Source organism: Cnephaeus nilssonii (assembly GCF_951640355.1).
Source record: "Cnephaeus nilssonii genome assembly, chromosome: 14".
NCBI lineage: Eukaryota > Metazoa > Chordata > Mammalia > Chiroptera > Vespertilionidae > Cnephaeus > Cnephaeus nilssonii.
In genome coordinates this window covers 32,736,492-32,750,397 of record NC_137085.1, presented here as the reverse complement: position 1 = coordinate 32,750,397, position 13,906 = coordinate 32,736,492, and the positions used below count along the sequence as shown (strand labels likewise).

Sequence of the window (13,906 nt, the reverse complement as noted above, 5' to 3'; positions counted from 1 at the left end):
AATATTATCAGTATTTTTTATTGATATTTCGTTCTTCTATTCTCCAGGTAGGTAGGTAGGTAGGTAGGTAGGTAGATGGGAAGAGATAGAGATATATCTAATATTATATCTCAGTATAGATATATTATATATATCTGTGTACATATCTGTTATATATATATCTATATATCTATATCTCTACATAATATCAATTAGAAATGCATTTTATAACTTTTAACTTGTTTTCTCATTTGAAAAATAGGAATAATAATACATACATCATTGTAGGGTTGTTGAGAATTAAGTGAATTGAAATACATACAGTTCTTAGAAGAGCAAGTAGTAAGCATCCTATGAATATTAATTGTCATCATCATCATCATCATCATCATCATCTGGATATTGGAAACTAATTAGCAAGGCCATAACTGTCCTCCCTTCCTTTCTCTAGGTCTATGCTGTGGTGATAATTGCATCTGTAGTGGGATTTTGTCTGCTGGTAATGCTGTTTCTGCTGAAGTTGGCAAGACACTCCAAGTTTGGCATGAAAGGTAAGAAGGGTTGTGTTTATTTTACTTCTTATGTGGAATCATTTTTGGCTTATGACTAATGCTAATTACCTCTTAAAGAAGGAAGCAGCTAGATTTACGATCACTAGGTTGTAAGGCTGAAAAAATAGCAACAAGGATATGATTCTACAAACCAAGACAGAGCAAAATAATGTTGATTACTCAGCACTACCTACTTTCCAATGAGGACAGTTGTCCCAGAAGACACAGGACTGGTTTCTTGAGTATCAAGTGACTAATAATGATATAGGCAAATAGTGCCCAAGTTTCCCTTTTGCAGCAGAAAGAAAGGCAAGGCTTGGTGGAAGTAGGCTAATTATGGCCATGTGTATTTTGTCATTTTGACTTACAGATCTTCCATGGTAGGCTTTTGGTGTTGTGACTACCTTTTCAGAATCTCATCTTTTGGAATTTGAACAGCATTGGGAAGCCAAGTAACAGCCATTTAGTAGTACATCATTGCTTTGTGAATGAGTGACTTCCTTTTTGAAGTGGAAAAATTCTGAGTGCACGATTAAAAATTAGGGTCTATGTTGCCCAAGAATAGATCACTGGTCTCATTTAGTGGGCTGAAAATTAATTTTAGGGGGAAAACTTGTTTAAATGTTCCTGTGATAGGCAAGAGTTTTAGTGGTTTAAGAGCATTTGTTTTGAAGTTTAAACTTATATATTGACTAATATGTTATTGTTGAGTTTTGTGTGGTCTCTCATAAATTGCCACGAGCTTGGGAAAGCTGTGAAGAAGGTTTAGTGGTGTCTTAGTTGCATTGGAGAGAAGGTCTGGTGGGTTTTCTTGATCTGTATGATTTATTACAACTACCAATGATGTTGCTTGTCTACTTGGGAATGATTAAGTAGCAGGAAGTTGCCTACTGTCCCGTGGGCTCTGGGGTGGATCAAATCTGTTTCTGAAGTTTTCTCCTCTCCCTCTGTTGGTGCCCATCACCAAGATTCCTAAACCCAAAGTGAAGGGGAGGAGTAGTGGTAACCTGGGGCTTAAACTCCTCAAACCTCCTCTGACACCCTTTGGCCTGCTGACCCTTGACATTTCCTTTGGAGGAGGAAAGATCTGCCATGCTCTAATTATAACTAAGTCTTGGGAGAGGAACTACACTACAGTGATTTTAATTAATCCTATGGTGGTGGCTCACAAATTGGACTTTGCATCAGAAACTCCTGCAGGGCTTGTGAAACAGGTTTCTGGGCCACCCCGAGAGTTTCTGATTTAACAGGTCTGCAGTGGGCCCCAAAATGGGCATTTCTAGCACTTTGCAAGGGACGCTGATGCTTCTGTTGCCTGAGCGTCTTGGAGAATCACTGTTCCATGGGATACACATGGGCTACCAGGTCTCTTTGTGAGTGTGACAGGAAGCAGGAGAGGTATTGCAAACCAAACTCCCCCACTGCTTCACAGACCTTCCTGGGTCCCCATGTGCAGCTGGCGCCCAGGCCCAGGCCAGGCTTCTGCTTTCTGCATGTCAGCCACCTACCATAGCATTTTGCTTTCCTCATTCTGATCAGGGGCTTCCTCTCCTTAGAGGCACTTGGAATGGATGTCCCAAGCATCATTTTTTTTTTTTTTTTTTTTTACCGAGAGAGGCAGACTCTGGCTCTAGTCCTTTCCCACCTTGAGAATGTGGTTTGAGATCTTTCCAGCTCATGGGTCTTCAGGGAGAGGATCTGTCTAGGTCCTTCTGGGAGCTCAGCAAAGGCTTTAAAAACCTCTCCCTACCCCAACTTTGTGTTAGGAAAACTACCAACAGAATGATCTGTGAAAGTTAGCATATTCTCTGTAGCTCAGATGGAGGAGAGTTAAGTTCAGAGAAGACTGAGTTCATACAGAGACTCTGGCACTAAGACGGAAACAGTATTTTATTTGGATAATTTGGGGTGATTACCGCTAAGACACCTACATTTTTCACATGTAACCTAAGGGTATTCTTAATGAATTGCAAGAAAAATTTTGCTCAACCTTGTCACAGAGCCACTAAACGGCTTCCTTCAGGCAGTATGCTTCACTCTCTTACTTCTAAACATAAATTAAATACTTTAAAAAATTGTCTTGGAGACTCACATTCTTGTTTAGAATAACTACTTTTCCTATTTTTAGCTACATGTCTATCTGTGCCGTGGTTTGAACAAAACAGACCTGTATTGAGGTTACGGTTTTATTAGTAAGATGCTGAGTTGATAATTTTGGGGGAATCTAGTAGATGAGGCTCATGCAATGAGGGCAAATGAAATTGCATAAAAAGTGGTGTTTAAAAATTCATGTAAGCTAATGTACTTTAAATGCTATTAGGGCTGCGATTACTGCTGAAAAAACATATGTCTGAAAAAGGGCAGAATATGTAAAAACACTATTATACTTACTGAAACAGCTAGGGAATACGTCAGTTGTGATTTCTGAGTTTCAAGGTAAGAAACGTGGTAGCCTTGGCCAGAACCAATGTCTTGGTTCCATGTGAGAGGCCACTGGCTCACATGGCGGTGAGCTATTCCAAATGTAATTCTCACCCTCATAAGCACTCTGGGGCGATTCTGCCGCCCATTCGTATTCCCTGTCCTGGAGGCAGAGTGAGACTGAAAAGGGCAGCCAGCCCACCCATAGGCATTTACAGCTTTTTACCCATCCTCAGCGTTGCACACTTCAGTCTTAAGCATTGACTGTTTCTTTTTATAAATATATATTTTTAGTTATTTGGGAGAGGGAGAGAGAGAGAGAGAAACATCAATGATAAGAGAGAATCATTGATTGGTTGCTCCTGCATGCCCCCTACTGGAGATCAAGCTCCAAACCCTGGAATATCCTCTAACCTCCTGGTTCATAGGTCGATGTTCAATCCCTGAGCCACACCTGCCGGGCAAGCATTGACTGTTTCCGTGATTATAAACTACAATTTAATACTGTTAAAGGGCCTAGGGTAACACAACCGGAAACCTCTTAAAAACCACACTGTGCCTGAATGCAGGGCCACTCTAGCTTTATGGATTGACCTGAGAACCCAAACATTATTGATGGCCTTCCTTCCATGGGAGGGTGATCTCTAAATTCCAAACCAGGCAATTAAACCTAGAATGTAGAATATAATCAACTAGAGGCCCGGTGCATGAAATTCGTGCATTGGCGGGGTGGTCCCTCAGCCCAACCTGCACCCTCTCCAATCTGGGACCCCTCAGGGGATGTCTGACTGCCGGTTTAAGCCCGATCCCTAAACCGGCAGTCAGACATCCCTCTCACAATCTCGGACTGCTGGCCCCCAACCGCTTGCCTGCCTGCCAGCCTGATCACCCCCTAACCACTCCCCTACCAGCCTGATCGACACCTAACTGCTCCCCTGCTGGCCCAATTTCCCCCAACTGCTCTCACCTGCCTGCCTGATCGCCCCCAGCTGCCCTCCCCTGCAGGCCTGGTCCCCTCCAACTGCCCTCCCCTGCAGGCCTGGTCCCCTCCAACTGCCCTCCCCTGCAGGCCTGGTCCCCCCCAACTGCCCTCCCCTGCCTGCCTGGTCACCCCCAACTGCCCTCCCCTGCCGGCCATCTTTAACCACATGGGGGTGGCCATCTTGTGCGAGGGCATGAGGGTCAATTTGCATATTACCTCTTTATTATGTAGGATGAGCTGTGGGGTGTTCTTTGGAGATGGGTCTCTGTGACTGTAAACTTCATAGGGTTTTCTCTCTGTTCTGTCAATTTACCATGACCAGATGCTGATGGTGCCATCTAGAGCAGGAGGGCCAGACTGTGAGCTCTGTGGTGATAACATTCCTACTGGTCTTGTTCATCATTCCTTATACAGTGCCAGGCCCAAATTTGGCACCTAGTAAATATTTATTGACTGAATGAATGATCACAGAGAATTTTCAGCTTCATCCATTTTAGTTTGGTATTTGGAAAAAAGTTAATATTTGGAGTGCAGCTCATCTGTGAATGGTTAAAGAGAGATCTTGGATCCTTGCTAAGTTTCTGAAGGGGTGAAAGTCCTACCCACATTTTGTTTTCACTTATTCCAGATAAGTAGTGGCCATACACAGGAGATCATTTGTCTCACGTTTTCTCAGAATATTTTAAACAATTACTGCTGTTTAAGTTGGAGGGTTCTCCATTTTGCACATGAACATCTTCAATTTCTGCCTTTGTGAATGCACAGCCTCGGAATTTGTGTCTTTGTCCAACTCTGAATCCAGCTGAAGAGATAGGTGGTGGCTCCTGTCTGCACGTTAACCTAGAACTTATCTTTCATTATCACTTGATATATTTTACACTTGTTGCTAGTGACCAAGAGACTACTGGCCTATTTCAATAATGATGTCAAGAGGTTGAATTTACCCCAGTGCATTTTTGTATGCTCACTTCTTTGCCTTTACCACCCTATTGCTTTTTGGCCAACTGTCTAGTTATTATAATTGCAGAAGCCCCAAATACAGCCCCTCTGTTAGTGCTTGGCCATCTATATTAGGGTCATTCTATGTGTGCTTACTATGGATGCATAAAATGTATAACACATGTATTTAAATTTATAGATATCCCTGCATGTAAAAGCATAATTTTATCCCTTTTCTTTTAAGGCTGCCTGTGATTTATTTTAGTTTTTAATTTCCACTTAAATAGGCCAGAAAGGCTTTCTAGAGCAGCTTTATTGCCCAAGAAACAGGCAGGCAACCAGGCCTTTGAATGTTCTCATTTGTGTTTAGCTCTCACATTGCTTCCTGGCTCCCTTTCCTCATTGAAGATGTTGAAATGCCCATGAAGGGGAAATGGAAGCATCTGGGGGCCCAGGGGCTGTGTTTCTTCCAAAAGTGCTCCATATTGGGAGCCCTGCCTGATGGTGTTGATGGTGTGTAGGGCTGGAAAAAATACAAGGGAACCAGGAAGGTGGAGGGAGCTCGGCACCCCTCACAGTGGTAAGAATAGTTTTGGCCATAGGCTTGGAGTTCCTTGTATTGCGTGATGGAAACCCACACATGATATTTTCGCCTAGGTATTGATGCATCCTTTGTCCTTCTAGAATAAACATCTAAGGGGCCCTAAGGGATCCCGCAAGAGGCACTGGAGCAGGAAGCCTTTCTCTCCTTCCACATTCAGCCTCCATATTCCCTTTGCATTCATTCCTGCTATTTGAGCTAGAGATATTTCCAACTAGTAACTGACCAAACAACTACAAAGCCTAAGAATGCAGAGCCAGGCTTTCTTAAGTCCAGATTCAAGGCCAAGAGTTTAAGTTTCTCCTCTTATAAATGATCTTCTAAATGTCTTTCAACAGAAACCAAAAATTTGGTGATTTAAAAATAGTCATAAACATACTGGGGCCAAAGCTAAGAGGTTAAAGGTTAAAGCCTTTTCTACGAGCTGAAAACAATCCTGGAAAGTTTAGAAGGTTGAGTTTAACAGATATTTGGATTGACTTTTAAAAGAGGAAAAATGTGACCGAAAGCCAGAAACAGTTGTAGAAACATCTGCAAGGGCAAACTATTTTCCATACATGCTCCCCCCAGCCCCTGCCAATCTCTACCCCACTATTTTTTAAAGACAAATAACATTAAGAAATTGCAAGAGTAACACGTGAATTAATTCTTGTTTTTCACAATTTCAAGCACTTTGGAAATAGAGCTAAAAGTGAAGGTTTATCTTCACCCTCCTCTCTCATACCACTTCTGCTCTTAAGGGTAAACTTTTTGAATAATCTAGAATGTGTATATTATATAAATAAGAAAATATATAGCTTCCCTTAATATGTAGATAATCAAATATATTCACTTTTGGTTTCATAAAGAAATTAAAATACCAATCTTGTCTGCATCTTTTTAAAAAACCTTTTTATTGAATTTTCTGGGGTGAATAAAAATATATAGGTTTCAGGTGTACAACCCTATAATACATCATTTGTGTAATCATTTGTGTACTAGAGGCCCCGGTGCATGAAATTTGTGCGGGGGGGGGGGGGGGGGAGGTGTTCCCTCAGCTCAGCCTGCACCCTCTCCAATCCGGGATCCCTTGGGGGATGTCCCCGAGATCAGGCCTAAACTGGCAGTCGGACATCCCTCTCATAATCCTGGACTGCTGGTTCCTAATTGCTCACCTGCCTGCCTGCCTGGTTGCCCCTAACTGCCCCCCACTGCCGGCCTGATTGCCCCTCACTGCCTCTGTGTGCCGGCCTGATCACCCCTAACTGCCCCCCGTGATGGCCTGGTCACCCCTTACTGCCCCACCCACTGGCCTGGCCACCCCTAACTGCACCCCCTGCTGGCCTGATCGCCCCCAACTGCCCCCCCCCCCCCCCGCTGGCCTAGTCACCCCTCACTGCCCCCCACCCCGCCAGCCTAATCACCCCCAACTGCCTGCCCTGCTGGCCTGGTCACCCCCAACTTCACCCCCCCCCCCACTGGCCTGGTCACCCCTAACTGCCTTCCCACAGGCCTGGTCACCCCCAATTGCCACCCCTGCTGGCCTGGTTGCCCCATGAAGCCTGCTTGTTCAGTTGTTTGTTGTCCCTCACTAACCACCCTGCCGGCCTGGTCATAGGCAGCCATCTTGTGAGGGCATGAGGGTCAATTTGCATATTACCTCTTTATTATATAGGATTGTATTGTGTTCACTGCAATTGTGTTCAAACCATTCTTTTACTACCCTTCCCCCAGCTTCAGATTGACCTCACAGTATATCTTACACATAGTTTAAAATTTTTTAAAAACATTATATCTCCTTCCATCACTATGTCTGCATCTTTTTAAGAGAACCAGTTTGCCTTGTAGATATTTCCATTTCAGCACCAAGGTATGTACTGCATTTTATTTAACAGTACTTCTGAGTAGTCTGGTGTCTGGCTACTTGGGTCTGGAACCTGGCTGTGTCCATTACAAACTGTGTGACTTGGAGCAAGTCTCTCATCCTCTCTTACAGTTTTATCTGTAATGGGGCAATAATTGTATCCACCTCAAAAGGTTTGATAAGACAAACTGAATTTATGTATGAAAAGCACTAATTACTACACAAATGTTGGTTATTATTATTGTTGATGAATTGTGATTTATTTTCTTCCTATAATGAACATTTTATATTTTAATCAAGTTTATAGAAAACTATTTCAAATAATACTTTACAATTAAGATAGAAATTTGGAAATGGATTGCTGAGAGAAATGTGTGTATATTTTAAACGTTGATAGATTACCTTGTAAAAATGCTTCATTAATTTATACTCCCACCAACAGTATTTTTTTGTTTATATTTTCATCCATAATGGATATTATCAATCTTTTATATTTTTCCAAGTCAATTAAAATGATATTTTGATTATAATAAGGTTAATAATCTTTATTATGTGAAGAATAAGAAATGTTTATTTTTACTTGTCAATTTATAGACTTATAAACTATATATAGATCAATCTTTTATTGGTTACATATGTTGTTCACATTTTCTTTTATTCTTGACTTTTTAAAATAGTGTCTTTTGGCAAACAAAAACATTTACCTGAGTGTAGAAGCAAATCTGTCCATTTTTTCCATCTTCGTTTTTGTGTCTTGCTCATTAGGAAGGCCTTCCCAAACCTATGGTGGTAAATATACTTTTAAATATTTCCTTTACCAGTTTTACTCTGTGTGTATTTTTAAACTTAGATCTATGTTTTTTAAAACATGTTTAAACTTGGTGTGAAGTACTCTGTCTTTTTTGGAGCTATATGGAGTAAGGATATTTGAATGACAGAGTGACATTTTTCAGAGAGACCAACAGTATTATTTTAACTTTCTGGAATTAGAAAGCCACTAAAGAAAGAAAAACAAATCTTGAAGAACTTAGCAATTAACTCTTTTGTACAGTAAGTATTGAGTGTTGTTGGTTCTCTCTGATAATGTGGGAATGTAACCCTCACAAAGCTGTGTCACAGAAAACAGGTTTTCACAGAAGTCATTCTTTTACTGCCCTTCCCCCAGCTTCAGATTGACCTCGCAGTATATCTTAGCTCTCTCTTAGTAGAAAAGAAAAATTTTAAATAATATTCAAATCTTCAGAAATTTCAGAAAATATATAATTTGAAAGAGTTGTTCAGTAATTTGATAAATTGGAAATTTATCAAAAGAAAAGAAATAGTACAAGCATTTCTTTCCTGTCATTTGGAATTGTTACAAAAAGAGTTTTGCCATATGTTTTGGGGAAGGGAGAGGAGTTTGAAGATCTACCTTCCAAAGTCTTTTACTTCTTTTAGGACAACATTTGGGTTATGTCTGTATCAGGGCAAAACATGCGCATTCTTTGCAGCATCTTGAAAAGGGGGATAGAATTTTCAGGAGCTGGCCAGATCACTTAAGACTGGAAATAGAAGAAGCAGATTTTCTTCCCTTAATATTGCAAGTGCACTGACCTTGAACTTCAAAAATTACTGGTCTTATGTGGGCATCCCACAAGCCTAGTGTGATTCAGTGGGGAGAGCCCAGGTTTGTTTACCTTTAATATTAGAAATTACTCTCAGTGATTTTAGGGGCTTTCCACATTACTAGTTTCACTAAAAGGTAGAGGATTCCTTAAGAAATTAGATTTTCTATTTAAAAAGTCAGGAAAAATTGTTACCCATTCTTTATTCTCCATAAATCCTGTACTGAACTCACTTTGACTTCCTTACACAGATCATGGTGTATTTTATTTTATTTTTATTATTTTTTTAGGGCTGCATCTCTACTTTTATTTATTTTTATTTTTTTAATTTAATTTAATTTTGCTGTTTAAGGTATTACAAATAGTGATACATATGTCTCCTTTTTAAAAAGGAGTCATGGTATATTTTAAAAAGGATTTTCCAAATGGGAAAACCTGCTGGTTTCTTCTCTATTTCTTATTTGATTTTAACCTTTAATTTTTTTCCCTTGCCATTTTGTCCTTCCACATCTTTCTGCTTCCTATTTTTACATTCATTCTTCTCTCTTTTGATTTTCTTCCTCCTTATTCCTAGCATCTGATGTTGGTGGACAAGCTTTTCAGAATTTATAAAGAACAAAGATAACTTGGCTTAAATTCTAACATATGCTCTGATTTTATCTTACTTTATTTTGGGCAAGAATATTGAATGATTGTGGGAATAAACTTAGCTCTAAATCAGCAAAATTGTCATGTGGTGATTCAGAATTTAGCCTGTTTGAATATTGCCCATCCTTCATGTTTGTAAGATGTTAACTCTTAAGTCTTCAAACGTAGGAGCCTAGAGCTATCTAACACCGGGGACTTATGAATCAGATAAGCTTGTGTTCAAATCCCCGATCTCCCACCAGCTAAACATATTTTGGGGCAAATTTTAAAACTCTCTAAATCTTAGATTCCTCTTTGGTTAAAGGAGGCAATAATAGCCATCTCTTGGGTGATTATAAGAATTAAATCAGTGCTTAGCTTAGTGCATGGCTCGTTGAACTAATTCCATGAGAGGTAGTTGTTTTTCAGATTTATATTATAGTAATACATTATTAAGAAAAAGAGTATGGGGAGAGTCTTGTTTGAATTTACAGAGTCTGAATTTCAGAAAAATGTCCCAAATGTGTCTAGTGCTGATCATTTTTTGAAATAGTTATTTAATTTCTAAGAGTTGCAGAATGGTGTTCATTTTTTTTTTTAATTCAGTCATTTCTTCTGCATACTGGCTTTTGTTAAAACAAAAGAAAAACAAAAACAAGAGCAACCTGATCACCAAGGATTTCAAACCCCCACACCCCTTTTTTTAAGTTCTATCTGGACAACGCTTCCTTGAGGCCATGGATGTTTGGTGTCCAGCTGCCTAATTGGGGTTTATGGGGTTACAGAAAAGATGTATAGTCAGTGTTACTATATCAAAATATTATTGTATTTTGTAAAATTATTATTTTTTGTCTCAAAATTATTGAGCAAAGATATTGTTGGAATTCTTTTTTTCCTTATCACATTGATTAATCATTAAGTAAATATAATAAACCTAATTGCTTTAGAATTATGTCCTTCATCTCTGTGATCATTGGTGGAATCAAAGATAGTGAGAACTGGCAGGGAGCTCAGGAATCACCCAGAGCCTTTGTTGTAGATCCGAGGACATTGGGGCCACAGAGCTTCAATGACTTGCCTAAGGATATGTCTCTGCTTTGCGGCAGATCCAGGGCTGGAAGCCAGGCCTCATGACTCCAGATTTAATGTTTTATGCTGTGAGACTAAGAAACATAAGAATAAATGAAATTTATTTCCACACTAAATTCACTGCTTTAGCACTAGTTCATATTGCCATTGGATATCGCTAACTTGTATTTCCACTGGTATATATTGCTATTGGATGCTACTGTGTACTCCTCAAATCTGGGACATATGTCATCAGTGGTAATAAGATGGCTTCAGGAGATACTCAGGGTTGTCATCTTTAATTGTGATGGTTCTATATTTATTTTAATATTTATTAGAAAAAAGTATACCCAGAACATCATATCTTTGGTTTAATGATACTATTATTTAGGATAAGGCTTAAGTTAAATAATAAAATAAAGTGTTGAGTAAATAATTTTAACTTAAACTTTAAAAAGATTATTTGAATAGGACTATCCTAAGGCACTGGAAATTTAATACTAAAGAGAACAAAGATGTAGGGTGGAATTCTAAAGCAATTAGGTTTATTATACCTACTTAATGCTGAATCATTGTGATAAGGAAAAATAGAAGAATTTCCACAATGTCTTTGCTCAATGATTTTGAGATACACAAAATAACAGCCTCATGACACTTAAACTCCAGGGGAGAGGAGAGGCAAAAAGATAGAGGAAGAAATATAGATGTAATCTACAGGTAATGACAAATGCTATAAATAAAATGAATAAAGGTAAGAAGAGAATAGTGAGTTGTGTTATTTTTTAAATAGTTAATAAAGGCCTATTTGAGAAGATGGTATTTGAACTAAGAATGAAGGCAGTGAGGAAGTGAGCATGCTTATATCTGAGGGAACAGCATTCCTGGCAGAGGAAACAGCAAATGCAAGGGCCTGGAGGCTGGGGGAAGCTCTGCATGTTGAAGGAACAGCAGAGGCCAGGGTGGCTGAAGCGGAGTAAGGTGAGAGTGGGGGGAGCAGGAGGAGAGATCAGATAAGTGACAGAAATGCATATCCTATAGGGACTTACAGACTTTTATAAGGCTTCTCTGAGTGAAGGGTACTTGGATAAGCCATAAACTGTGAAAGTGTATATATAGAACTTAACTGTGGGCAACCCTGATGTATTAATATACAGAATTGATTTCTGATATAAGATGACTGGGGAAAAGATATCTTTGGAGGACTAGGGGAGAGAGGTTCATGATACAGGTATATTGAGAAAATTTCAGTTCAGGTTCATGATCAGCTTCACTTCAGCAGTATGATCCCCAGCCCCTCCCAGACCTGTCCTACCCCAGCATTACACACTCATAGAATGCTATGGTTGATAGTGATCACATCACCATGCCAGGGGTAGTACCCAGGGTTTGAGTTATGTCTCTGGTTTTTCTTATCATTCTTCTCATCTTCACTCTGATTTCTTTTTTAAAAAAATATATTTTATTGATTTTTTACAGAGAGGAAGGGAGAGGGATAGAAAGCTAGAAACATTGATGAGAGAGAAACATGGACCAGCTGCCTCCTGCACACCCCCTACTGGGGATGTGCCCGCAACCAAGGTACATGCCCTTTGACTGGAATTGAACCTGGGACCTTTCAGTCCGCAGGCCGACGCTCTATCCACTGAGCCAAACCGGTTTTGGCCACTCTGATTTCTTTTATGTAGCCCAGTTCATTTCAAAAGCTAGGTCATTAGAGTATAGTTAATTTTGTGGCTGATATAATCTGAGTCAGATTCTTCTCTCTCTCTCTCTCTCTCTCTCTCTCTCTTTTTTTTTTTTTTGATATCTCAGTTGCTATTGAGAGAAAAGCACCACTCTTTGGAAATAACTGATGCATTTTCAGAGTGATCCAAGATATTGTGGGAACTCTGGTTTTCCTCATAAGTATGATTACATGTTCAGTGGAGCCCATGTTCTCTGTGCATGGTGCTCCCTTTGGCTTGAAAGACAGGGCTAGAACATAAGGAAAGGCTGGGAGTTTCTGAAGTGGTGCAATTCTGGAGAGGAAGCAAGCACTTGCTTTTTCTGCTTATTATCCCCCTGATAGATTACTAATAGTGCTTTGCCATCTTGTGGTCTGGATTAGTCGTCTTTCTTGAATCACCATGATATGAGAGTGGGGAGGATTTAATTACTCTATGAGCAGACATTCACATCTCCTTAAATGCATTTTTCTATCTTTATGATTCACCCCCTTCTTATTTTCTCTCTGTTTGGGGATGTATTGAATTGACTGCCACCTTTGGGGAGCTTCTATCCTCTTCCTCCTTCCTTCCCCAGCCACATCTCCCTGTCCCCTGGCCCCAGGAGAGCACTCTGCGTCCTTCCCCCATAAGACCTGGGAACTGGGTCCTTTCCAACTCATCACTGTTGTCATGTAGATGTTCCTCTTTATGAAGTGCCAGTAATACATATTATTCTAGTCTATTTTCTTATCACCTAATATGCTTATGGGTTAGCAAATTCAAAGAAACTAAATCGGATATTACCAGCAAAAATCGTATTTGAAAAGATAGATCTGCCATGTACAGACTTTCATAATGAAAACCTAGAAATGGAAAACAGTTATCCATACTTTTGGATAATCCCAATTATTTACATGGATTCTTTGACAGTATTAATTTTGGTTTGACATCCTTGTTTTTCCCTCTATTCAGCATTTTAGACTCAATATCAGATTCTCATTGATTCTAAAGGTTTTCAATTATGGAACAATGCATGGGAAAGCAGAGAATTATAATCAGACTCTGAATTCTCAAAATTAGAATATGCCAAGAGTAGGAGATGCCAAGTCTGAGTAGCTTCATTTTAGCACTGACTTTAGCAAGTGTTTCACCTTGAAATGTTAGTTCATTGCAAATATTTTACAATTGGTAGTTGAGAATTTTGTATTTTGTTTGAGGAATACAGTCATTCTTAGGCTAAATCTTTTTTTCTCCAATCCCTCCCTAAATCCATTCATCTCCTGAGCTCCTAAGGTATTCTGAGAGTTTCTAAAATAGTAAACAGCCTCTTGCCCTTAGTGGCAACAACCAATACTTGCTTATTTAAAATTGGAACTTAGTTCAGTCCATGTGAATCAGTGGTTGAACATTGACTTATGAACCAGCAAGGTCATGATTGGATCCCTGATCAGGGCACATGCCTGGGTTGTAGGCTCCATCCCTAGTAGGGACGTGCAGGAGGCAGCCTATCAATGAATCTCTCTTATTATTGATGTATCTATCTCTCCCTTTCCCTTCCTCTCTGAAAATCAATAAAAATATATTA

General features: G+C 39.7%; 1 protein-coding gene across 2 annotated transcripts in view; it reads left to right on the top strand.

Moving 5' to 3' along the window:
• NTRK2 (neurotrophic receptor tyrosine kinase 2) overlaps positions 1-13,906 on the top strand; it is a gene marked incomplete at its 3' end in the record, with an annotated part of 314,958 nt that overhangs the window by 74,709 nt on the left and 226,343 nt on the right. For both annotated transcript variants that reach the window (XM_079790908.1, XM_079790909.1), the window contains exon 14: positions 431-530. In XM_079790908.1, coding sequence (XP_079647034.1) covers positions 431-530 — 100 coding nt within the window. The remainder of the gene's footprint in view (positions 1-430; positions 531-13,906) is intronic.